Source organism: Dendrobium catenatum, unplaced genomic scaffold (assembly GCF_001605985.2).
Source record: "Dendrobium catenatum unplaced genomic scaffold, ASM160598v2 fragScaff_scaffold_156, whole genome shotgun sequence".
Lineage (NCBI taxonomy): Eukaryota > Viridiplantae > Streptophyta > Magnoliopsida > Asparagales > Orchidaceae > Dendrobium > Dendrobium catenatum.
Window position 1 is genome coordinate 8,104,941 of NW_021318618.1, and position 24,805 is coordinate 8,129,745.

Sequence of the window (24,805 nt, forward strand, 5' to 3'; positions counted from 1 at the left end):
ATAAATATGAGCATTTTTCATTTTTTTAATGCATATATGAAATTAGAAGAAGAAATGTACAGTAATACATTGAGAAATTATATTTTAAATATATGCATGAAATATTAAGATGCTACACTTAGAGATTTAATATGAAGTTTCATTTGCGATAGTTTTTTTATTACTATCTAAAATAATTTTTCAATAAATTGTTTTTAAAATTAGATATTTTTGTACTAAAAAAATTATTTTTAAAAGCAGTAAAAAATCGTCTCAAACAAAACCTAAAATGAGTGTACAAGGGGAGTGTCGGTCACAATCTTCTACCCCGATGAATGTTCTTGTTAGTTCTTCTTATCTTATTAAGTTGGCTGGAAATGAAATTGATGTTTTGCACAAGGTTATTGTTGATGGAAATTTTGATGATGGGGTTGCAGCCTGTGGGATGGATATTGTATCGATGGATGAGGGTGCTAGGGTTGCTTCTCGGTTTGGGCCCTCAACTGTTGTTGGTGATAATGTGTTGCTTGGGTGTGGGGAAGTCGTTGTGGATCTTCCTTTTGTTGTGAATGGTTCGTTTGAACTTGTGGCTTTGGCCTCTGTTGGCCCTGTTGTTTTGGATATTGGTATTAATGTTTTGAGTCTGGATTTGGATAATGTTGTTTCTTGCATTGCCAAGGATTTGGCGTTAGAACTGGGTCCTAATGATGCTCTTGTTGGGGATGTTGTTGGTTCGTTGGCTTCTATTTTACCCTTGAATGATCCTGTTTATGTTGGGGAGGATTTGGCGCCTTTAGCTATTGATGATTGTACTAACATAGATAGTGTAGATGGTATTGATATTTATTTCTATGAATGCCAATAATAGTTGCATTAACATTATAGCTAGTCCTACTTTTGTTGATGTTGTGGAGGTGTCAGATGATAATTCGGTTTCTTTAGTTTTTGGGGATGGTGAAGCTTCGGTTGAGCTGGGTAATGTGAAAGTTGTGGTGCCTATATATGTTATCTCCAATGTTGATATGTTAGCTCACCTTGCTGGGGATAATATTGTGAGGAAAGGTGATTCCTTACATGATGGCAATTCTTCTGCAGGAGGGGAGGAAATTATTGAGAATGATTTGGATGTTGAGGACAACTTTAACTTAAGTCTTCTTCAAATTGCGGACGTTGGTTTTTTCAAAAATAGTGTTAAGCATAGAAAATGAAAATCTAAAAAGAAATGATATTCCTTTTTGGAAGTTTGGTGGCTATGGCTATTTGGTTATTTTGCTATTGTTTTCTATTTGCTACGTGGAATCATGACAGGACAATGATGAAGCAGGTTTCCTGCACGCACATCGGATGGCCAAGGCTTGGTTAGCAACCTCGGTGGTTCTTTCTTTGTCGGTTTTAGTGGATTTAGAATTTTGAGGTCTTGTTGTCTTGGAATTTTGGCTATTACCTTTCTTACCTCCTTGGATGGCCTATGTCTGACAACTAGGTGGCAGTTTGAGTCCATCTGATTATGGGTTATATTTGTCTTTTTTTCGGTTAGATTGTTTGCCCCTGGTGATTATTAGTTTTCTCTGGATGTAATCTTCTCTATGTGGCCATCTTGTGATCTTGTGGTGTATTGCTTTTCTTTTTAAATGGATTTTTCTTTTGCTAAAAAAAAAAATTAGAGTTGCTTTGTAACATATAAGATTAGAGAGAGTCGTCTTAGATTATTTGGTTACATAAACCTTCAGCCTTCCAACAACTCGGTTATGAGAGTAGATGTATGTGATTCATCCTATATTAAAAAAATGTAAAAATAGACCAAAAAAAAAACCTTAGCTATAAGGCATTAGAAAAGATTTTTATTTATTAGATTTGAATGAAAATTTGACTCTTAACAGTATTATGAAAACATTTTTGTATCTAATATATCATTGATTAGAAAAGCTTTTATTAGCTTTAATTACAATATTAATTAGGACTCTAATTATGACATTAATTAGGAGATATAATTATAGCATTGATTAGATTTTTCATATTAATTTCCATTTCAAATCTATATATAGCGATTTCAGGTTTGTTGTAAGATTGCAATTGTAACCCTCTCTCTACAATACCGAAATCATTCCTCCCATGGACGTAGTCAATTCTTTGCCGAACCACATAAATCTCATCATGTTCATTGAGTTTTGTTGTGTGATTTTCTATTTTCCGCTACTTATTTGCACAAATAGGGCAAAATAGAGAAAAAGAACTAATGTAATTAAGACTTGATGTTGATGTTATACACATGAAATTAGAAGAAGAAATATACATTGCAACCGCTTGATGAATAATTCTCATATTACAAAGTTTATAAGGAATTATTCATTTTAATAAGAAGACAAATTTCAACGACATAAATTTCAGTCTCAACAAACTATGATATTACAATAAGCGAACAAATTATGATCCCATCAGGAAAAAAAATGGAAAAGGACAAATTTTGCTAATTGCTAGTATTATTTGCATCAGTTCAAAAAAAATATGGCCTTGATTAAAATGCCATACCAGGTGATGATTCCTTTGATGAATATTACAATAAGATAACAAACTCATTAAAATGGTGCTTTGACAGCTTCAGTTTCAACAAAATTTGGTTAAGTACAGAAGCACTTCACTTAAAAACAGGATCTTTGCCTTCCTCAGCACTTTCCCTATCCATTTCCTTACTGTCTTCATCAGCTGGAGGTCTTGCAGCTTCTTAGAGCTTTGCAGGTCCAGGTCCTGCAGAAACCTTCACCATTGATGGGCGTAGAAGCCTGCCTCCAAGCTTGAAACCCTTGCGAAATTCTTGTATTATGATTCCTTGTTCAAACTATGCTAAGTCTTCTCTCATTATAGCCTCATGAAGCTTTTTCCAATAGAAAAAATAAGTTAATAAATAGTTTTTAAAATATAGAACACTTGTGAATTGTGATGGTTTATATGGAATAAAAGATCAATAGTGATGTTTTGTTGTAGCTAAAACTTGTTGGGATTCAGTTTAAGTAAATGTATTTGGAAATAATTATGAACAGGATATAAAGAAAATTTTTATTCAAGATAGATCTCAAAATTATTAAATTTGCTTTGAGATTCGTATATCATAAATTTTGTTTGATTTTTCATATATTATACTAATCTCGAAGTAAATCTAATGACTTTGAGATTCATCCAGACCAAACTTTTGTAAGGATATCTCAACACAAATTTTTTTTTCAAACGCACTTATAATTATACCAAGGAAATAAATGAGTAGGTGAGTAATTTTAACAAACTTTGATTACAACTTCTTAAGGCAGATGGGAGTCTTCAAAACTTAGCAAGTTTGGATATTGAATTCAATAACCCTAAAAGCATTAAGAGAAAGGAACTTACCATAGGGTCAAATGAATTTCCCAAAGTTTCAATTGCTTCAACACCCAGGGAAGTTAAAATCTCTAAAAACTGCTTATATATGCTCTGGTAACTACTGTTGATCTTTTTTTCTCCATCTGTTTCTGGCTTAATCTGAGCTTTGGCTCTTTCAAAACTATCTAAAATAGGCAACAATCTTTCTACAACTTCTCCCTGTACATTCTCCATTAGTAACAACCTTTCTCTTTCTGTCCTTTTCCTGACATTATCAAAATCAGCACTTATCCGAAGTATTCGGCCTTTTTCTATAAGCAACTCCCCGGATAATTCAGTAACTTTACTTGCAAGGGAGTTCTTTTCATCTTCTATGGACTGGAGAAAGGCCTCTATTTCAGAAATTTTGGCTAGATTATTATTTTCCAAAGCTTCCTTGTATGCATGTAGGCAAGCCATTACAGCAGAAGGGAACTTTTCTTCACTAACTGAAATACTTTCAACATTTGATCTATTGTCAAAAGCAGGTTCTACTTCTGAGTCTTCCTGCAGAAAAATTTAAATAAGACAAATATTGGAAGGAAACATGGGAAATTGTACAATTTAGTTTCACAGAGATGACATATATATTTCTTTAAAACCAAGATTTGCCCATTAACAGGTCGTTGATACCACACTGAGCCACTTGGTTGTGAGTATCAGTAACTAGGCCAATTTGGTGTGTAATCATCGTTTTATAACGGATTGTTACATGTTAGTAACTATTTGTTAGAATTCATCAACTAGAAAGGAAAAAAAATGTCAACTTTGGCATTCAAATTTGCTATCAAGAAAGGGAAATCTGGGAGCAATTGGAGGGAATGGAAAGACGCTCTTTATGGGCTATGAAAGCTCTCATGAGCTAGGGTGAACCTCCTCATTCTTTTGGAGTTCAATAAGGGTAGCAGAGAAGGATGAGAATTCAAAAACATCAATTGAGCTGCTGGTTTGATCTATAATATGGGTGAATTTATGGGGATGAGTGGTCAATATGATCAATATTATATGATTCTGTCATTCAGGGTCAAGCTAGTAGACCTAAGATACTAACAACAGAGGGCGTACAAACATATCATCTATGAAGTTTGATTAGCATCAAAGATTGCCTCTTATGAGATATTCCAAATGGATCTAGTTGGTGGCATGCTAAAGAAGACTTGCCTCCATATGATGAAGTATGATGGATTAGGTTTGAATCGAAAAGGCCCTAAGGGTACCAATATGGTTAATAGTGATTCAGAAGTAATAGTGCATGAACAACAAAAGTTTAAAAATTTGGCTTATATGATATATACCAAGATTGGCTCTGCAACACAAAGCATGGCCAAGTACAAGAGTATTTTGGATCATATTTGAGAAGTCAAGAAACTAAATTGGATATTTTAGATAGTCTGGGATTAAAATGACCCTCCCACAAATAATTTAGAGACCATTTTCTCTATTAACATTGATTATCTTATAAAGGATTTTTACATGTTAAGAAGTATTTGTTAAAATTCACCAAGCAAAATGAAAAAATAAATTGTTCTAAATAATTGTAGCTAATACAAAGACACATTTTATGGGCTATGAAAGATCTCATGAGCTAGGGTGATCCTTCTTGCTATTTTGAGTTTCAAGGAATGATGGAAGAAGGAAGAGGTTCCAAGGCAAATTGAAATAAGGTCCAAAATATTTCCCAGACCTAATTCCTAAAAACATTAGTATTAAGGACATCAAGTGTGCTATGAGTTTGTGACTATGACTTTGATTTGTAATGGGAGGATGGATATGGATGAGTGGATAACCTATTCAAGATTGTATAATTCTTTCATTTCAAGTCAAGTTGGTGCACCCAAACTATTAACCATAGAGGGCCTATGAATGTATCATATTGGGAGTTCGATTAGCATATATGGGTTGCTTCGTAAGAGATGTCCCAAGGGGATCAAGGTGGTGGTATGCTAAAGGATACTTGTCTTCCCATGAAGCATGGTGGTTCAAGATGGAATGGAAAAGGTCCCAAGGGAACAAGTATGGTTGACAATGATTCATAAGTATTAGCACATGACATCTAAGGGCTTAGGGATTGGCCTTATTAGATTCATACAAAGTTCAGCGAAGCAACACAAAGTGTGGTCGAGTATAGCAAGTCTAAATTCAACTCATAAGCATTGCATGGTCAATTCAATAATTTGGGAATAAACTCTGGGGACTCATCTTGAAAGCAAAAAAACTAAAAATATACATGTGAATGTGGATTTAGTAGTGTGAGAACCCTTTAAGGTCATAACCCATCTCAGACATTAAACTAGGTATCGATCCTTGAGGGGTTGATCACTTACAAATGATGTTGTTAAATACATGGCAGAGAGGTTATTAACTATATGGAAGAAAGCATGATGAGTAGGAAAGTCTTGAGTTAGCCCTAGTTTTTCGTTGGACTCAAAGAAGTGACTAGAGAATAAGGATTGAGTGTAGTTGTTAGACCGGTCCATTAAGGATCGAGCTTACGGACAATAGAGGCAGAGAAGTTCCGACTCGTGCACATATTGATCAAGCAGCCCAGTTCAAAAGATCAAATTAGGAAGGTTTTAGAAGAAGTTTAGGAGGGAAATTTGAACTTAGGGACTATTTAAAGATTACATTTTGGATTGTATGCATTAAATAGTTTGTTATTCATACTCTTGTCATTTATTTATTTGTGTGATGGATCTTCGTATAAAATTAACACACAAAGCTCTCTCACTCTTCTACCGCGAATTTTGTAACCCGCTCTTCTAAACACATGAATTCATTATTGTCTTCCCTTTCATATCTCTATTAGTGAAATGATGACTTAGGTTTAATTTGGGACGGCTTTCTTATTATTTTTTACAGCAATTTTTTAGTATGAAAACTTTAATTTTTGTAAAAAAAGATGCTTTATGGAGTGATAAAAAAGTCGTCCAAACAAGCCTTAATAACATTCTTTATACAGCACAAACGTCTTTTAAGCACCCCAACTTTCATTGACTCCTTCAAATTATAAAACTAAAATACCACGGAATTCAGAACAATTTCACTCATTAAAATTTACAATTTCTCATTTAAATTATAAAATTATTTCTAAAAGCACAAATAATGATTCAGAAATCGAACATGTCCCAATTTTCCCTTCAAGGACTTATGAGTCAATAAAATTGACAGCCTCCGAAATATACACACGAATCGCACGAGGATAGATTCGAGGAAGTACCTTTACCACAGTTTCTTCGGCCATCTCGATCTTTGCGTCCTCTTCGAAGGCAGTGGCAGGTGTAAAGGAAGTGAAGCGAGGAGGCTTAACAAGATAGCTATAAGGCTTAATCTGCATAGGCATCGCAGTTGCTCTTTGCTTGATGAGAAAACTCGGAAAACTTTGCGGCGCCTCCAGAAATGCTATGCTAACACCGATGCCGAAGATCAGAGAAGAGTTCCTCACTATTGAAACCATGAGAGAGAGAGAGAGAGAGAGAGAGAGAGAGAGAGAGAGAGAGAGAGAGAGAGAGGGAAGATGCCAGAAGGCGCTTGGAGCTTTAGGAGTCAGGAGAGCGTAAAAGGAGATGAGAAGTGGGCCGAGATGGTATCAAGATCCACCAATTTGGGCCGGGCCGGTATTATATATATATATACATTAATAAACAATAAAGGAAGCCCGAAAGATTATGGGTCCGAAAAAATAGTATTGTGGATTATAAAATGACGATTAAACTAATGATAATATCACTCTTATTCCAACAAGAAAAAAAAATTACACAATGATTATTAAAATAATACTAAAAATTGAGCCTTTTTTCCTATTAGAAATAATGATTTAGACAAATATAAATTATATAAAGATTCAAAAAATACATAGCTAACCTTAACATCAAATTAATAAAATTATAAACCTAACAAAATAATCAAATGGATAGAACCAACAATAATTTTTAAATATAACAACAAATGAAAAACACCATCTAAGCGGACAATCTTCAAATTTAATTAAAAGCTATAGCTCAAAAACGTATATGCAATAAATTTAATATCTTCCAATAAAATAATCAACATACAAACATCAAATATAAATAAAAATTAGATGTCATTAGTCACCAATAAATGAGGGACAACAATTAGTATTCATAATTCCAACTTGAAACTTTCACCAACTATATAAGATCATCTTCAACCGTTCGGCAAACAACTAAATTGAGGCCCTTAAACGTCGCAATCGAACGGATGAACGTTCATTTGCGCCATTTTTTCGTGTCTACCAAACTTGCGGAAGAAAGGCGTGAAAGAACAGAGCGACGGTTAAGGGACAAAATGGCGTTTGATTGGAGATGAATCACGACATTTTTTTGTTTCACTGCATTTTGAAGTGAAAATGAGATTTTCGGTTGGAGATGCCCCAAGTGATTCTAACCACCAAGCATTCCTTGCCATTAAGAATAATGAAGCAATAAAAAATAATGATATCAATAATCCAACCAAGCCAACACAAGTGGAATTCATCCAGATTATGAGTATGCACACTGTGTACAAAATCATATATATTAATTTGATACATATTATGTACAAATATTTTTTGGACTGTTATTCTCATCCAGACTTGCACAAAATAATTTCTCCATATCAGGAGAGGAATAGAAAAAAAAAAATAAAGAAGAAAAGAAAAATAGAAAGCTTGAATCTATATATGTATTACCCAGTTTGTTAACAACACTACATGTGCATCAACAAAATATGCAATTTTGTGTTTTTTCAGCATTTTTTACCTCCTCATGCTTCATATTGAATAAATGGAGTTTCCAATCAATTATATTTTTCTTAATACCCTATAAATTTTCTTTCAATAACTAGTGTATTTGTAGATATATCACTATTGTCTGGGATACTTCTCTATTAATATATCTAGTTGATATTTTTGAAGCGAACTCAAGTGCATAACCTACGTGCTTTCATAGTTGTAATCTAATGCAGTGTAACAAAATAGGTTTAATAAAATAGGATGTGGCAACCATAGTGGGGGATTGATTTGATGCAGTGCATCTTAGTTACAAAGTGGTGCGTCTTAGTTATAGCATATTTTTGGAATAATATACCTATTTTGTTACATATTTTCTAAATCTTTCTAGATATTTCTCTTGCTATGTTATATATAAAATAACAGTAAGAAAGAAAATGATATAAAGAAATATCTTTGACATTATTCCCTATATGAGTTGGTATCAGAGCCTAATATTATGAAGAATGGTGGACTTCAAAAGTTCATTAGCGACAATGATCGAAATAGAAGTTCTGACCACCTGCATCAGCCGATAACCATATCAATTTTTTGAACCTACTCACCGCGGACAACCATACCAATAAAATTGATCTCCCCACAGCTAGCAACCATACTAACAAATCAATCCCCCATAGTCAGCAACCATACTAGCAAATCATTCCCTCACTACTGGCAACCATATCAAAAAATTGAGCTCCTCCACAGTAATCGTGACTTTTCCTTTAATTAGGCCCTATCCCGTATAAATATGGCCCATTTCACATGTGTCCCACCTCTGATATGGCCCTATCCTGCTCTCGCGCGACTCTGCCTTCACTACCATATGTGACATGTAGATCGAACTGCTCGCGGCTCCCCTCCGCTCCAATGTGCGACCTTCGTTGCCCACAAACCACGCATGTCTCGTATGCCCCGCATGTCACTTTTGCGCAATCCGAGCCTACAATCTATCAGCTTTCTCTTTTGCAGGCACAACCCATTTGCCAACCCAACACATATCTCTATATGAAAGGCCTCCAACTCGAACATGTCCCTGCTTGCATCAATGTGTGAGTCTACCTACGTACAAGAAGCTCGCCTATAAGTCTCCAACACACACTCCCACCTCTAACATCGACCCGCCTTCAGCCTCTTGCATCCACAACTTTAAATGTGTGGCTTTATCCTTCTATTTGTTATGATCGTGTTGTCCAGCCCTGCTCCCGCACATGAATTCTTTAGATAGAGGGAGTATGATGTGGTGCATCTTAATTATAGCATACCTTATGAATATTATAACTATTTTGTTACATATATTCTACAACTTTCTAGAGATTTCTCTTGCTATATTATATATATAACAGCTATAAGGAAAAAAAGATATGAAAATATTTTTTTGGAATGTTTTCCTATATTATATAGTTGGTATCATAACTTAAGCTCGTGAAGAATGACCGACTTTCGAAGTTCAATCGTAATAATGATCAGAGAAGAAGTTCTGACCGCGTATATCAGTCGGCAACCATACCAGTTATTCAAACCTACCCACCGCTAGCAACTATACCAACAAAATTGATCCCCCATAGTCAGCAACATCCATACCGGTAAATTAATCCCCCACTACGACAACCTGTAATAACCCATATTTTGACCAAAATAAATATTTTTTTTAGAAGTCATCATAAGTCCAATTTGAAAATTGTATTATCCATAAAATAGATATTATTATGTTATAACTATAATATTTTTTGCATAATTTTTTATCACTGCTGAAAATCCTTAAAAAATTGACACATATCAGTATAAGTGAGGATTTTGGAATCGTCATGTTTCCGTTTTACAAACCAATTTCACCAGTATATATTTTCTGAATAAATTGAGTTATTTTATGGATATTTTTAAAAATTTTTGAAGCCTAAAAAAGAGTTATATGAATTTTAAAATAAAATTTTAATAAATTATATTTATATTATTTTATTTCAAAATATCTTAACCCATTAAGAGAATTCATTAAATTCTATTTATCACATTTTCCATTAGTTTTCATGAAACCATGGTAATGGAAAACAATTTTAAAGAGAAATGTGAGGCGAGAGAAAAGAGAACCTAGGTTTTGGAGGCCGTAGATCAATTTTCGTCAGTCATTCCTGTTTGAAAATTTACTCGTCTCTTTATAAAGAGTTATTATCCTATTTTTTTATTTCAATATTTTGATTTTTATGATTTTAATTATTTTCACTGGCCATTATTTATGTTGATGATTTATGGAAGCTCTTATATATTATTAAAATAATAAATAAAGAATTCTTTCAAATTTAATTAAGTTGTGTGATACAACCATATCGGCAAATTGAGCTCATCTGCATACAACCGCAATTTTGCCTTCAATTAGGCCCATCTCGTAGACGTCGCGCCTATGATATTTGTTAAGTTTTGTTATGTATTTAATTTTATTTTTTATAGTCAGGAGCTTATGATATAATAATAATTATACTGATCTCATAACTATTACATATTGATTATGGGAGAATAAATATAGTGAAATATTTTGAGATATATAATGGTTAATTACTTTCTCTAGATATATAAATTTATTATTTTGATAATTTATATAAGCTATGGTTGATTAATTATGAAGATAAACTAGATAATTCTTTCAAATTCGACGATGATCGAAGACTGAAGTGCACATTCAGTGTGATGAACCTATGAGAGGCTCCATGACCCTTTCGGCTAACATAGGAAAATTGTATTTAACTAAAGGGGATGCGTCCCCGCCTTTCGAGTGCATGAAGCACTTATCAATATCGACATAAGCAGAATTTAACCTTTTTTTTTTTACATTTGAGGAATGATGCTGAATTGACCTGTTTCAATAGTTGAAAATACATGTGAAACAATCAACATTTAGTATAATAACCTGAATCTCTCCTATATGAGCCCATTTATTTTTCAAATTATAATTCAAATTCATGTAAGACAGCCTACGACCCAAGACATTCCCTATAAGAATAGTATTTAGGCATCTCACATTATGATCTACATCTTTAATACTTGGTAACACCATTATCCCATCATTTGATGTTCCAACAGTATCTTCCACTTCATCATAAGAGTGACTTTAGTCTTTTGCCAAGCTTTAGCATAAGAAGAAACCTTATTGAGATGGTTTTTCTCCGCTAGAAATCTTAAATTCATGCCACTTATATATTTTGAAAGGTCCTGAGAGATCTTAATGCTTGTTGGACATGAGGATTGACATCATTAACGCCATCTAGATAATTGAAATTAATAGCAGACTTAATTAAAGGATTATTGGAACATGTTTTTTGAAATCTCGAAATTGGCTTATTCTCATCTATATTTTGATGCGTATTGTTACAGCTCAAACTTTTAACTATTGAGATATTATTCGCTTTGGCCTAAGGGCATCACAGTTTTGTCATGTTGGTGTAACTTCTCAGTAGGTTATCCATCCCAAAATTGCTTGGGAATTTGTACGCTTAACTACGAAGTTTCTTGAATGAAATTTCAACCATTACACCAAAAGGTACCTCGATGTTTAAGAGTTTATCTTATGGGGTTTGACAATCTTCCCTACTTAAGTAACTGGCATTCTTGTTAGTATCTTTATCCCTAAATCATCCACTAGGCAGATAGGATTCGAGAGGTTGCCCCTACAAGTTGAAGTGGTAGCTCCCATCATGTAGCACTTTGTCCCATACATGATTCAAGAGGTGGCTCCCATTGCATAACACTTTGTCTTGTATGGTACTTAGTTCCTATCTTTCAACTGATGTATTGCTCTGAAACCAATTGTGAAAAAAACTCTTAACTATAGAGATATTATCCGCTTTGACTTAAGGGTCTCATGGTTTTATCTTGTTGGTGTAACTTCCCAATAGGCCACCCATCGCAGAATTATTTTGAGATGAGCACGCTTAACTGTAGAGTTTCTTAAATGAAATGCATTTCTTAAATAAAATTCCAACCATTACATCAAAAGGTGCATTTATGTTTAAGAGATTAGCTTCTTTTACTTCTAGGTTTCACACATATCCTCCACAATTTCGGGAACACTTTGGAACTGAATGATCGAAGGATCTGCTTCAAAATTTGAACATGTCGCTTCTAGTTCAACCAAACAGGAAGATTTTAGAAATCCTGAATCCAACTAGGCTTTTGGATTAACACCATGAATGTCATTTTGCATGTTGAACGTAGCATTTGGAAGTTCCAGAATTTTGGAAATTCGATTATCCTTTTCTTTTTCTTCCACAAGATGAGCATTCTTCCTTCAAAAAATGGATTTAAATGGCTTGAATTGTTATCTTTTTCTACTATAAATAGATGACTATCTTCATTAGAGATTTGAAATGAATTAGAAGATAGATTTCCATATTACTATAAATCTTTATTTACATGAAGACCTTTCTTAGTGTCTTCCTTTGTAATTAAGAAATAAAAGGATTTCCTCTCCCTTTGCAAATCAACACCAACCTTGAAACTTACATGTTTGACACTTGAATGAAATTCTTTCCTCGCCATTGATCTTGTAGTCTAATTATTGAACTGGATTGTCTTGCTAGATCTGATGGATTTGGCATATTTCATTTTGAATGATCTAACTTGATGATCAACATCTTCAGAGCCACTATCCTCCTTTCTCCTCACCTCGCCACCAAAAGATTTTGTGCAAGGAGCCACAATTCTTGAGATTCTCACACAAGATAGTCTCTCTCTAGAATCTTAGAGCTTCTCTCACTTGTAATTCAACTTGCTCTAGAATCACACAAGGGTTTGTTATCTCTTAGTAATGTGATTTATGGCACTTGGGGATCAAAAAAAGAGAAATGATTGGGGTCATGTCCCTTATCGATATAGCAAGCTGGCACATTTGTTGCAGGCAACATATATTCTTCAATTATTATACCCATATTCTGAAATAGATTGATGAGACTTTGATCAATCGAGGACTTTCAATTTGCATATTTTATCATTTTCATCTTAAGTTGATTGGCATATGCTCTATTATTCCTCAAAGTTTAGTGCAAGATGCATAAAAATATATGAAATGTGGTTAATAAAGAATAAAATTATATATATATATATATATATATACTTTTTTTTTATTCACTTTTGAATTTGACGTTTATGATAACTCAAAGAGATGTCCATGATTCAAAGGCTTTATCTCTAAATTTTGATGAATTAATAATGTCAACATGAGCATATTTAATATATATATTTAATCCTAAATAAAATTAAATTGGATTTGAGATATTTCTAATTATTTTTTGACATCATGTGTAGGGGTTTTTATAACCGCTTTCAATGCTAGAAGACATTTCGCCTATGATTATTTGATTTTTTGTTAAATTCAAATATTTTGATGTAGGTTATTTATAGTGCATATTCAATAGTAAATTAAAACAGTAAGTTAAATTTCATAATATAATTTTGATTAGTGAGTTTTGAGTTTTCTTTAGGTTATATGTGCGTTTACATACTTTCTAGCAATCCATGGAGAGAAGCATACTCTGATTTCATATGCTTTAACGACAGTCTGCATTAGCCCTACTATGCAAATACTGTAAAGATAATAAATACTGTGAAATATGCCAATCAGCAAAATAATTACAAAAGAAGATAGTGATATGTTATTTAATAACATGAATTATACTTTCTTTGTTAATTATATTACTTATACTTATTATACATGATATTTATTTGCTTGCTTTAAATCCAAATATATTATTATCTTGCATCAATTGAAATTAAAAAATTGTGTTGTTAGTCCGAACTTCTAATACATCGAGGAAATATATTTAGAACTATAATCTTCTATGTCTAGGTGATGTCCTTAAGATTAGGGGTGTCAATTTTTGACACGACCCGAAACCCGACTCGGACCCGACCCCAAAAAATTCGGGTTCGGGACAACCCGTTTACGAAACGTGTCGGGTTCGAATTTTTTACCCTTTTGGCCCGATAACCCGCGGGTCGACTCGTTTGACCCGAAAATTTGATCTGTCGCGTAAAGACAGCACTGTGCCGCTAACCCGCTGTCGAGTTTCGTCAAGCGACACAAGCCGTCACGTCATGATGACTCCGCGTCTCCGTCGCTCCGCCGCTCAACTGCTCCGTCGCTCAGCTGCTCCGCCTGGCCGCCTCGATCGCGTTAGGCCCTAGCGGCTAGGGTTCCTCGGTTCGACCCAACATAGCCATGCAGCTACGCAGACTGCTTCGCCTCGACCAATCGATCTCGCCAAGTCGCCCAGTGCCAGCATCCACACTGGCTAGTCTAGCCCGACGCTGCTACACATCCGTGAGTCGCGACTCAGTGACTGCGTCCGTGTGTCGGGTCGGGTCAGGTCAACCCTATAACCCGTGCGGGTCGAGTTCGGGTTAAAAATCTTGACCCATTTAGCTAAACGTGTCAGGTTCGAGTAAACCCGTTTATGCTCTGGTCAACTCGGATTGGACCCGAACCTGACCCGTTGACCCAAATTGACACTCCTACTTAAGACCCAGTGAAAGCCAGCTTTATTTAAAATTTAAATTTTGGCTTGTTAAACTCAGGCCCACGAGAAGCACACTTTATTCAAAAGTTTTTGTCTAACTCAGGCCCCATGAGAGGCCCATATCTATTAGCAGGCTTATGATAGGCCCACATCCATTTACTTTAATAGCAAAACTATCCTTTGGATAACCCAAAATAGATCACCTACGGGATCCAATAGGCCACAAAATCTATAATACTCTTTTTTTTTATATTTTAGTTAAATTATCATTAAATCGTATCTCAATACTTTTATAAATTTTCGACGGTTGACATAGATTTTTAATTAATAACTTTATTCAAAATTATTATATTATAAAATTTTATAATTTGCATCACTAAATATGTATATATAATTATGTGTATGTTATAAATTTTTTTTTTATAAAACTAACATCTCAATATTTAAGGTGATATAAAATAATTATACATTTTTAAATTAATAGAATACATAATTTAATAATTTCTTGAAAATAAATATGTATATTCTTGATATATCAAAATATTATTTTACTATGAAATATTAAATTTAAAGGAAAAAAATATCAACCAAAATGATTAGAAGTATTTTAAAAATAATAAATTTGTATCCTCACATATAAAAAGTTATACCTTCAACAAGACCAATGTGTCAGGGCCTGTTCGTCGGGTTCAGGACGCGCACCGCGGCTGAGCAGGCATGCACGCGACAGTGGCAATGCCGCAGCGGCAGGGCAGGCACGCACACGGCAGCGGCAATGCCGCAGCGGCAGAGCAGGCACACAAGCGCGAGACTCGACCGTTCGAGACGCTATAGTCTCAACGCTTCGGGACGCGCATGCGTCGACGCGACTTGACAGCTCACAGATGACGCGTTAGGCGGGCAGGGCGAGCAACAAACCCAAACCCGAATTTTCAAGTCATTTTCGAGTTGCCAGGTCGACCTGAACCCGACCCGCTTTTTGAAACGGGTCAGTTTATTGAACTCGAACCCAGATTTTTCCAGGTTGGGTCAGGGTCGGATTTCGGGTCGTCTCAAAAATTGACACCCCTAATTTGGGACAGCTTTTTAATCATTATTTGTGAATGACAATTGCCGCTAACAAGGAAGACGCAGAGAAAAGGAAGGAGGAGAAGGTGCTTTTAAGCAAAAATGGTCAAATATTCTATTGCTCAAAAGCAAATAGTCCATGATCTATGGGTGTCAAAAATTGACCCGACCCGAAAAAATTCGGGTTTGGGTCAACCCGTTTGTGAAACGGGTCGGGTCAGGGTTCGGATTTCTGACCCGTTTAAAAAACGGGTCGGGTTCGGGTTGACTCGGTAACCCCGACCCGATTTGACCCGAAAAATGGCTTTCGTGGCTCTGCTCAGATAGTGTCGCATCTGGTCCGATTGTCCGAAATCCAAACCCGCGTGTCTCATGCCAATGCCGGCTTTCACACTGTTGTGCTCGCCCGCTGTGCTGGCTTCACCCGCTGCTTGGCTCGCCCGCTGCGCTAGCCTCACCCGCGTCAGGGTTGGCCGTTGGCCTCGATCGGTGCTGGACACACTCGAGTCCGTGTTGGCCTAGACGGCTCGACCCTCGCTGGCCACACTCGCGGACAAGCCCTCGATGCCTCAGTGCCTCACCTGCGCTGGGACGCTGGCCTCGACGTGAGTCACGCGACGACGCCTCGTCTGCCTCACTCGGTCGCTAGCCTCGCATGTAGCGAACGGTTGGAAATGCTGAACATGTTAGGTTTTGCAGGCCGGGTCGGGTCAACCTGGTAACCCGACCAGGTCAGGTCCGGGTTGGCTATTCGAACCCGTTTAGCTAAACGGGTCGGGTTCGGGTCAACCTGTTTACACTCGGGTCAACTTGGTTTGGACCCGAACCGACCCGTTGACCCAAATTGACACCCCTACCATGATCCACTCGAATTTTTTTAAGTACGGATACTTTGATTTGAATAAAATCTTCGAGTAGGTGTTTCCCACAAGGTAAACATACGAAATATTTTCCCATTTCAGTTTTTATTGATAAATAAATTAAATTCTTAATTTTTTTTAGTATTAAAAAGACAAAAAAATTGTTAAATACTGCTATAAATATAATTGCAATGTAATATATATTGTAAAAACTTTGTTAAGCGTTCTTTTACATTTTACCTCTACCTTAGGATAAATTATTATATGTGGACACCAGACGATCTGGAGATTAACCAGAAAGTGCCACATCACCCGGTATATAGCGATATCGAGCACCAGTGCCGAACAAAAAAAATTACGTTGTGAGTTTTGGTTGGTATCTGGACACCACACAAAATATTTTTTCCTACCTTAAGCCTTAGGGCATCTCCAATCGAATCACAAGCAAGTATTTATAGTGACCGCGGAGTTCCAATGGAAGGTCAGATTCATCGTCATTTTGTGAGAGGTGAATACTAGGACGTCAATATTTACGTCATTTTTTCATCATTTCTTTCTGTTGGAGAAAGAATAAACTCGGTATATTCTTTTTTTTATGTTAAAAATAAAATTTGGTTGAAGTTGTATTTTTTAGTAATTTTATATTTTAGAGTGTAAAATGAGATATTCGGTTGAAGATGATATTAATCTTTGAAGACAATAAATTTATTATTTTTTAAATAACATTTTTCTATTTAAAAGTCCGACCGCCGAAGAATCCGCTGGATCTGAAAGCGATGGCCACGCCAGCTGTTGCTTCGCCGTCGTTTCTTCCATTGCTCAACTGGTGCCCGCCTCGAATTATCTGCCCTAGTTCAGCCTCCCCTAAACAAAAAATCTTACTATCACGCACAGATCCCCGGTTTTTTTGTTCTTTCTTTCTCGCATACCGCGGCTGAAACAGTTTGGTCATGTAGCTCTGATCTGGTAGTCTCTTTTGGAACCTCTTTGTTCCAAGATCAAGAACTAGGTATTGAGGGAGGCTCAGATCGCTATGGACGGCTCCGGTAGTGTTGAGCCGAGCGAGATCCTCAGGTAATTATTCCGCAATGTTTCGTCTTTCCCGTATTTACGACTTCGGCAATTTTATGTGAGTTAAATTGGATGAAAGGATTTAGATTTTGGAGTGGGCCGAATAAATTTCTTGATCAACACATGCAAAGATTTTAATAGTAGCAGATGTGAATGAAAAGAAGTTTGCTTGGGGAGAGTTTATGTTGTGTGCGTGCACGCGTACAAACTGGAGTGAATTGCATGCACGCTGTGTGATGCGAGATGGTGGAGTTGATTATGGGTTTGAAAAACAGTTTGTTATTTCTGTGGTTGACCTTATTTATTTTGTTTATTTGTCTGTGTTGAGATCTGAATCCTATGGATTTGTTTGTTTGAAGTAATTATTCATGGAGAGCGTCTTTTTCCCTGTTTTGGCAAATGCCAAGCAAGAATGGGGCTGATTCAAATTGCACGTCTTTGAGCCTGTTTTTGAAATGGCTTTCAAAAACATTAGGTTATTATTCTTTATTGGGGATAATGTGCAAGAAAAGAGTGTTGGAGTTGAACTGAGTTTGCATGGTCAAATCCGTTTTTCATTGTTGGAAATTATGGGGATTTGTAAAATGTTATGCATGTGGTTAAGTTCCATGACTGCATGATGCATTTGGATAATGTTAGAGGGCCAAGTGTTAAGGTGCATGAGAGTATAGAGGATTTGCTCCGCATAGGATTGGACTCTATAATAGGTTTAAGTTTTTTGATTGAAATGAGTGTGGCCATTGGTGTGTTACACATTCAAGCTCAAATCTGGTCGCCTTCAATGGACACTTACCAGCAGGTACTGTCGAATTTAATGGTTGGAATGGAACAAGTGATTCATGCACTGTGTTTTTGGCTTGAAAATGGATTTGATTATTGGTTTACTATGCATTCACATTCTACTTTGGTCCTCTTTGATATACACTTCTCAACAAGTAGCATCAGAGTCAATGGTTTGGCTAGAATTAAGTAATTCATGCAATTGTGGCTCCCATGGGTGTTTGGTTCCATCCATCATTGTTGTGTGAGGTTCAAGGGTGGGTTACTCATGTGGTGACTCTGTATGGTTGAGTGAATTTTGGTGCATGATATTTGATGGTATCTAAAAAGTTTTTATTTAAGGAGAGTAGTAATCAATGTGGAGAACTTGGTGATTTCAAAAAACTTTTGTTTGAGGGGACTGGTAGCTAATGTGGAGAGCTCTCATGTGATGGGATGGCATGGTAATTGGTGATGTCATAACAACTTCCCTTTGAGGGGAGTGGTGGCTAATGTACAGAGCTTTCGCATGAGGGAGGGAGAAATTTTTAAGGCATGCGAGAGTTTCATGTTTAGGTTGATGGCAACTAGATTAAAAATATATTCGTGTATATCAAGTGGTTGACTCTCTTATTAGTTTAAACTTTTGTATTAAAATCAGATTAGAACACTGTGTATCAAGCTCAACTTAGGTCCCTGTTTCATCCAACCTCCCTTTAGTCCCTTACACCAACATCCTTTTCACAACAATAAATATATGTACCACAAAGTTTATTTGTGTTTCATAATTTTCAAATATTTATGTGTGATTGTTGCCAGTAAAATCGTGATCTCGCCTATGCTAATTATTATTGTCGTCATCATCATTAGCCTCATCTCACTTGATACTTGCATGCATCAAATTTATGTTACACTAATAATGGGAATTCCAAGCTTTAAAGCTAAGAAATAATATTAAATCTTGCATACTCTTACTCGGTTTCCATTCATAATGCAGCTTATTGGCAGCTGTTTCCTACGGCATAGCTTCAATGGCCATGGTTTTTATCAATAAGGCAATCCTAATGAAGTATGCCTACTCGATGACACTTCTTACTGTGCAGGTATTTAGCATGGTTTGTACTGCTAACTATGATTTTCATTGTTACTGATAAATTGCTTTTCTAAACCCAATCACTGCAGCAATTGGCAACTGCACTTCTAATTCATTTAGGACGTGTTATGGGATATACAAAATCGTCCAGTTTGAACCTAGCCACCGCAAAAAAACTCCTCCCACTCTCCCTATTCTACAATGCCAATGTTGCGTTTGCTTTGGCAAGTTTGAAGGGGGTAAACATTCCTATGTACATCGCACTGAAGAGACTCACACCTCTTGCTGTCCTGATTGCTGGATTTTTCTCGGGAAAGGGCAGGCCACAGTTGCAGGTAGGATTTCTTCTGATTATTTGTTTTTTTAGCCTTCCTAGTGGGTGCTTGAAAGTGGAGGGAATTTCCATCATCACAGGTTTTTCCTTGGGAGTAATTCTTCTTTCAAAACCGGTGGAATTGGTCTTTGTTTTGGAAAGGTAGAGTGGAAGTGTTGTGTGCTCAAATTCATGTAGTACAAGTAAATTCAATACCGAAAGTAGATATTTTTTGCGGCCAAAAGTAGCAATTATGCCTTATTATTTGAATTGTGCAACTATCTTCCTGTTTACGAGTAATATGAGAAAATGGGTACTTACATTTGAATATTCTCAAGTCAGTCTTTCTACTCCAGAACTTTTGTTAAATTTCCTCCCTCTCAACCAATGTTGCATGACACATGTAATAGTTGCTATATACATTTTCTGCTACAAATGACTTGGTTGCTCACATTTTATATACTTAAGGAACCAATTTGCCAAGTTTTCAAATAATTTGGACTTATTCATCCTTTTCTATTTGGGGACCTAGTGCAAAATAACTAATAATGAAAAAAAATTGAATCATATGATAGTTAGGCAAGCTTAACCCATAATCCTTTATACTGATCTACCCTATAGACCTTAGAATGGGTCATCATTCACAAAAGTACGACGTTTAAGCAACTCCATGCATCTTTGTGTTTGTAGAATATCATTTTCGTCATTCGATAGATTTGTGTGCCAGTGGTTTCTCTTGGGTATATTTGACGTCTTGAACGTATTGGCACGATCAGTCTTGAACGTATTGGCACGATCAATTTTATTAATAGACGATGTTTGAATGGTTTTAACCATGATTGAGGCATTTCAAACTTGCTAAGCAAGATGTCACTTCAGTTCATCATTGTTCTCATCGCGCCTGCTCGAATCAATTTTCGATATCATCTAGGATAAAAACTTCCCCACTGCAATGCAATCCTGTAATTCGGGCTTTTCTTTTCTGTTCTGCTGATTGCAAGTGTTTTAGCATTTTTCAGGTATCTCTTTCAGTTCTTGCGACTGCTTTGGGCGTCATCATTGCAGCATTGGGGGACTTCTCTTTTGACCTGTTTGGGTACAGCATGGCTCTTACTTCTGTTTTCTTCCAGGTTTTTTCTTTTTCCTGTGCTGCTGTTCTTGTTAAAACTTAAAATATTTATCAGAAACTGCTAACTACCTTTTTATGACTCTGACTTTTAATTTCTCATTTAGACCATGTATCTGATGCTTGTGGAGAAATCTAGTGCAGAGGATGGGCTTTCATCAGTTGAAATAATGCTCTATAATGCAATTCTGTCGCTTCCCTTTCTTCTATTCTTAATTATAGCCACTGCAGAGTTCCCCCAGTCTTTGTTTTTACTGTTTGAAAAGGTTAGAAACGGCAAACTCTATTTTTTCTGCTCCTTTTGCAACCGGAATATTGTTAAAATATTTTCCCTAGACTTTTTGAAGGATTTTATCATTTATTTTTTATTCTGATACCCTCCAATTCAGAACGTTTTCTTTAGTAGCAACATGTTGTCATTATTGAGCTGTATTTTAAGAGCAATTATGCTGTGCGGACATAGTCATTTTTATTGGTCTCTGGACAAATTTGGACGCCGCAGGGGATTATTTTTCGTGTTTTAAAGTCTACTTTCGAAGTATAAGCAGTTTCTGTTTAGATGCAGTTTTCCATATTATTTTCTATAGATTTTGGAACCTAAATTTAGGTTCACCAGGTTAATTCTTATCGATTCCTCTGAAAAGTTGATCCTTGTCCCATAATAACTTCTGAATCTCAGAAACATTTGCCGGTGAGTGTTTTTCCTACTGTGATAGCAGCAGATATTATACTTGTTTATATTAATACTACGGTAAAAAAAATACTTTGCAGCCCTCCCCAGTTATTTTTCTGTTTCTGCTACTCTGTTTTCTCTTCCCAAGTCTGTAATGCTTCCTATTTACAAAACACTCATACAAAAATGCAAGCAATCTCCTTACTGTATCTGATTTTTTTTGTCGGCAGGCACATTCCTTCACATTCTTTCTAATCTTCATTCTTTCATTGGTAATGGGAATTGTTTTAAACTTCACAATGTTCCTCTGCACAATTGTAAACTCTGCGCTAACAACAACAATCGTTGGAGTTCTCAAAGGAGTTGGCTCTACTGTAAGCTATACTATTCTCTTTTTAACATCTACTAGATGGCCTTCCATGGCCATATTCCTGAACTTATTTGTGTATTGCAGACTCTTGGTTTTCTCTTGTTGGGTGGCGTTGAAGTTCATGCTCTCAATGTCACAGGATTGATCATCAATACTATTGGTGGTGTGTGGTATTCATATGCCAAATATCAGCAAAAGAGAAGAGCACCTAAGAAACTAACTTCTGATGAAGAAGCTCATTACAAAGAGAAAAATTAGGCTATATTAGCAGTTTAATCTCTTCTCTTTTCAATTTATTTTGATGTCTTGAGAGTTTTTAGGGTCAATAAGTGCAATAAAAATAGGTATTGTTTACCTACATCAAATTCAATTGACTGAGAGCATTAGGAGCTGTAAAGACTTAATTACCATGGGAATAGATCTTGTATTACTCAACTTGTAATATCCTAAAAACATTTTTTATGTATTGTGCACTCAATCATAATTAAACAAATCGCCTTTCTGTTGCATTATTAGATGTGGAGGGAGGATTTATTGTTGCTGCAGTTTGCTTCAATTTTTTGTCAAGCTTTTTGCCTTTGTTAATGTTTCTCTTCAATCTTTTGAACCAGTAACCTTCAAAAAAAGTAAGGTTCTCTTCCTACCAACTCAACTGATTCTTTCACATTGTTTGAAAATTTATTGAGAGTAAATAAAGGATGGTAAGAAGGAAAGAACAATAATGATTAAAATGCAGAGTTATCTTGTGAGCAGCAAGTAAATCAGTCATAGAAAGCCAAATGAGCTATTTTAATTGGGAATATTTGCTTACCACCTTATGACGTGTTATAATTGATGCTATCAGAATTCCGAGAGCCTCCATGACAAAGCTTTCTGAAAAGAAAACAAATCAGAGAACCACCTGTAAATGCCATGCAAGCTGAGAATGGAAGAACTAAGATCTTCTTTCTGTAACTCTAAAATAGATTGGATAAAACAGAGATAAAGCAGGTTTCTTCGTTATTGGAATTCAAATAGTTGCAGTTTCTAGCAATGAATAGCGCCAAATACTACAAACAAAAACACTATTTTTTTCTGCTCTTTCTTGGAATTCCAGGATAGAGCTATATGCTATAACAGGCAAAGATTGCACAAAGACTAAGTTACAATTTAAACTTGTTTATATGCTTACAATCGCTTCACTAAAAATGCTAACCACCATATTGAAATCACCTCATAGCCAGATTCCTCAGCTTTCAAGGGGAATTCCACCTACTACACATAGGAATCATCATATAGAAGGAATAAATTGCATGAGATTCAGATTAATACAAGTATATACTTCCCATTAATCAAAAGAATCAGCAGAAAAATCAGGCTCATCAGGCTTCTTCAACTTGGGCAGATCAATAGCTTTGCTTTTCTGAGCACCTTTCCTACCATATGCTGCGAACTTGGAAGCCAGCATCATAGCTCTGATGTTTTGCTTAGGTTGTGAGGATTCAGCCGAGCTTGGACTTCCATCTTCCTCCTGCTCAGATTCCTGAGTTGCTTGGCTTTCAGCTCTGGAAGAGAAAGACTCGCTCAAACTAAAACTCTTTGATATCTTCCTTCTTTTGTAACGACGCCAGGCTGCTTGAATGAAGCAAGCAGCCCAGTTCCTCCAGTGATGGGAGTAGAACCGGAAGGTATGCTGCAGTTTCTTGCTATGGAGTCGTCTGAATTGGTTTGCCACAAACTTGAGATCTTCTGCTCTCAAAGCAAAAGCCTCTACTTCGACAAGAGTCCGAACGGTTCTAGTCGAAGAGGGCAGATTGGCCGTCGACTTTGGAACCAGGGCCCAAGAAAGAAGCTCCTCGCCGCAGAAATCACCTGGCCTTAATGTTATAGAGTTGAAGAAGCCTGTCCTACCACCATTGGTGGTGGAGCTTTCTAACCTTCCACGGATCACAAAGAGCATCTCAGTCACTGGGTCACCCTCACGAACAATGTAGGTGCCTTCAGTGCTCAGGGAGGAAACTAAACGCTCACATATAGCATCAAGGAGTTGATCGTCCATCTGGGAGAAGAAGGGGACCTGCATATTGCAATGGAGGAATATGATCAGAATTTTCCATTTGTGAAGGTAAGGACATCATTGCAAAAGGTTCTGTCGTCCAATTATAGTCAATTCAACAACTGAAGTATGGAGACTACTGGCATACTGTTAAACTTCATATTTATAATAAGAAAATGTTGTCATTAACTTGTGGCTGGCCACCACCATAATGCTCTAAAACTCATAAAAATTTATATTTCCGAAGGTTTTCTAGGTACACATTACTAGGATTGGACCATATGTAGAGATCTACAGTTGGTGAACGACAAACATATTTACACATCGATTGAAATTTTAAGAGAATTAGCTGGAATGGTAAATGATGGAAAATAAGCATCCAAATTTCTTGTTGTCTCTTGTGGCCAGGTGCTATGGTTATCTCTACAGTTTTAGAGATCAAATTCCAATTCTTCATTCAAATTCTTCTCCCAAGAATGTCATCCAAGTTCAAGGCTCCCTGGTGATGGTCATGTTGGCTAAACTAGAGCAGCAGATATCAGATAAAGCGTGAAACAAGTAGCAGGTGATCAACAAGGTGAGCAGGGAGTTGCAACTACGCTTTTGGATTTAGATGATAATCCAAGTAGCTTTATCCCAATTATTTGGAGTTGGAATTATGAATTCTCAATTTCCATTTGTTCCTATATCCATATAACCTTAAGTTTACCGAATGTCATTTCCAATCTTCAATTTGTCTAACAGATATTTTCTAGTGTCCAAATCATCTAAATCTATTTTTCAGAAACTTATCTTCC

General features: G+C 36.1%; 3 protein-coding genes across 3 annotated transcripts in view; 1 reads left to right on the top strand and 2 right to left on the bottom strand.

Annotated features, from left to right (window-relative positions):
• Positions 1-2,355: 2,355 nt before the first annotated feature.
• LOC110099010 (protein GrpE-like) lies at positions 2,356-23,285 on the bottom strand. Its single transcript, XM_028692411.1, has 4 exons — positions 23,145-23,285; positions 22,785-22,846; positions 3,358-3,876; positions 2,356-2,851 (listed from the first exon to the last, which is right to left on the bottom strand). The coding sequence occupies exons 2-4, from the start codon at positions 22,833-22,835 to the stop codon at positions 2,816-2,818; spliced, it is 606 nt and encodes a 201-aa protein (XP_028548244.1). The 5' UTR covers positions 22,836-22,846; positions 23,145-23,285; the 3' UTR covers positions 2,356-2,815.
• On the top strand, positions 17,348-22,485 carry LOC110099021 (UDP-galactose/UDP-glucose transporter 7). Its single transcript, XM_020826030.2, has 7 exons — positions 17,348-17,642; positions 19,396-19,501; positions 19,581-19,826; positions 20,824-20,934; positions 21,038-21,196; positions 21,834-21,977; positions 22,058-22,485. Exons 1-7 carry the CDS (start codon positions 17,602-17,604, stop codon positions 22,229-22,231), a joined length of 981 nt encoding a protein of 326 aa, XP_020681689.1. The 5' UTR covers positions 17,348-17,601; the 3' UTR covers positions 22,232-22,485.
• The window catches only part of LOC110098995 (cyclic nucleotide-gated ion channel 17), a 40,914-nt gene continuing 39,060 nt past the window's right edge, over positions 22,952-24,805 (bottom strand). Inside the window, exon 7 of the mRNA XM_020825980.2 lies at positions 22,952-24,029. Within this exon, the coding sequence (XP_020681639.1) occupies positions 23,301-24,029 (729 nt within the window). The 3' untranslated portion in view covers positions 22,952-23,300. The remainder of the gene's footprint in view (positions 24,030-24,805) is intronic.

Coding starts and splice junctions, on each gene's coding strand:
- LOC110099021 (XM_020826030.2), top strand. CDS start 17,602: ATGGACGGCTCCGGTAGTGTTGAGCCGAGCGAGATCCTCAG. Junction 19,502..19,580: donor TGACACTTCTTACTGTGCAG/GTATTTAGCATG, acceptor CAATCACTGCAG/CAATTGGCAACTGCACTTCT. Junction 20,935..21,037: donor TTACTTCTGTTTTCTTCCAG/GTTTTTTCTTTT, acceptor TTTCTCATTTAG/ACCATGTATCTGATGCTTGT.
- LOC110099010 (XM_028692411.1), bottom strand. CDS start 22,835: ATGGAGGCTCTCGGAATTCTGATAGCATCAATTATAACACGTCATAAG. Junction 3,877..22,784: donor TTATAACACGTCATAAGGTG/GTAAGCAAATAT, acceptor ATTTTTCTGCAG/GAAGACTCAGAAGTAGAACC. Junction 2,852..3,357: donor GAAATTCATTTGACCCTATG/GTAAGTTCCTTT, acceptor TATTGGAAAAAG/CTTCATGAGGCTATAATGAG.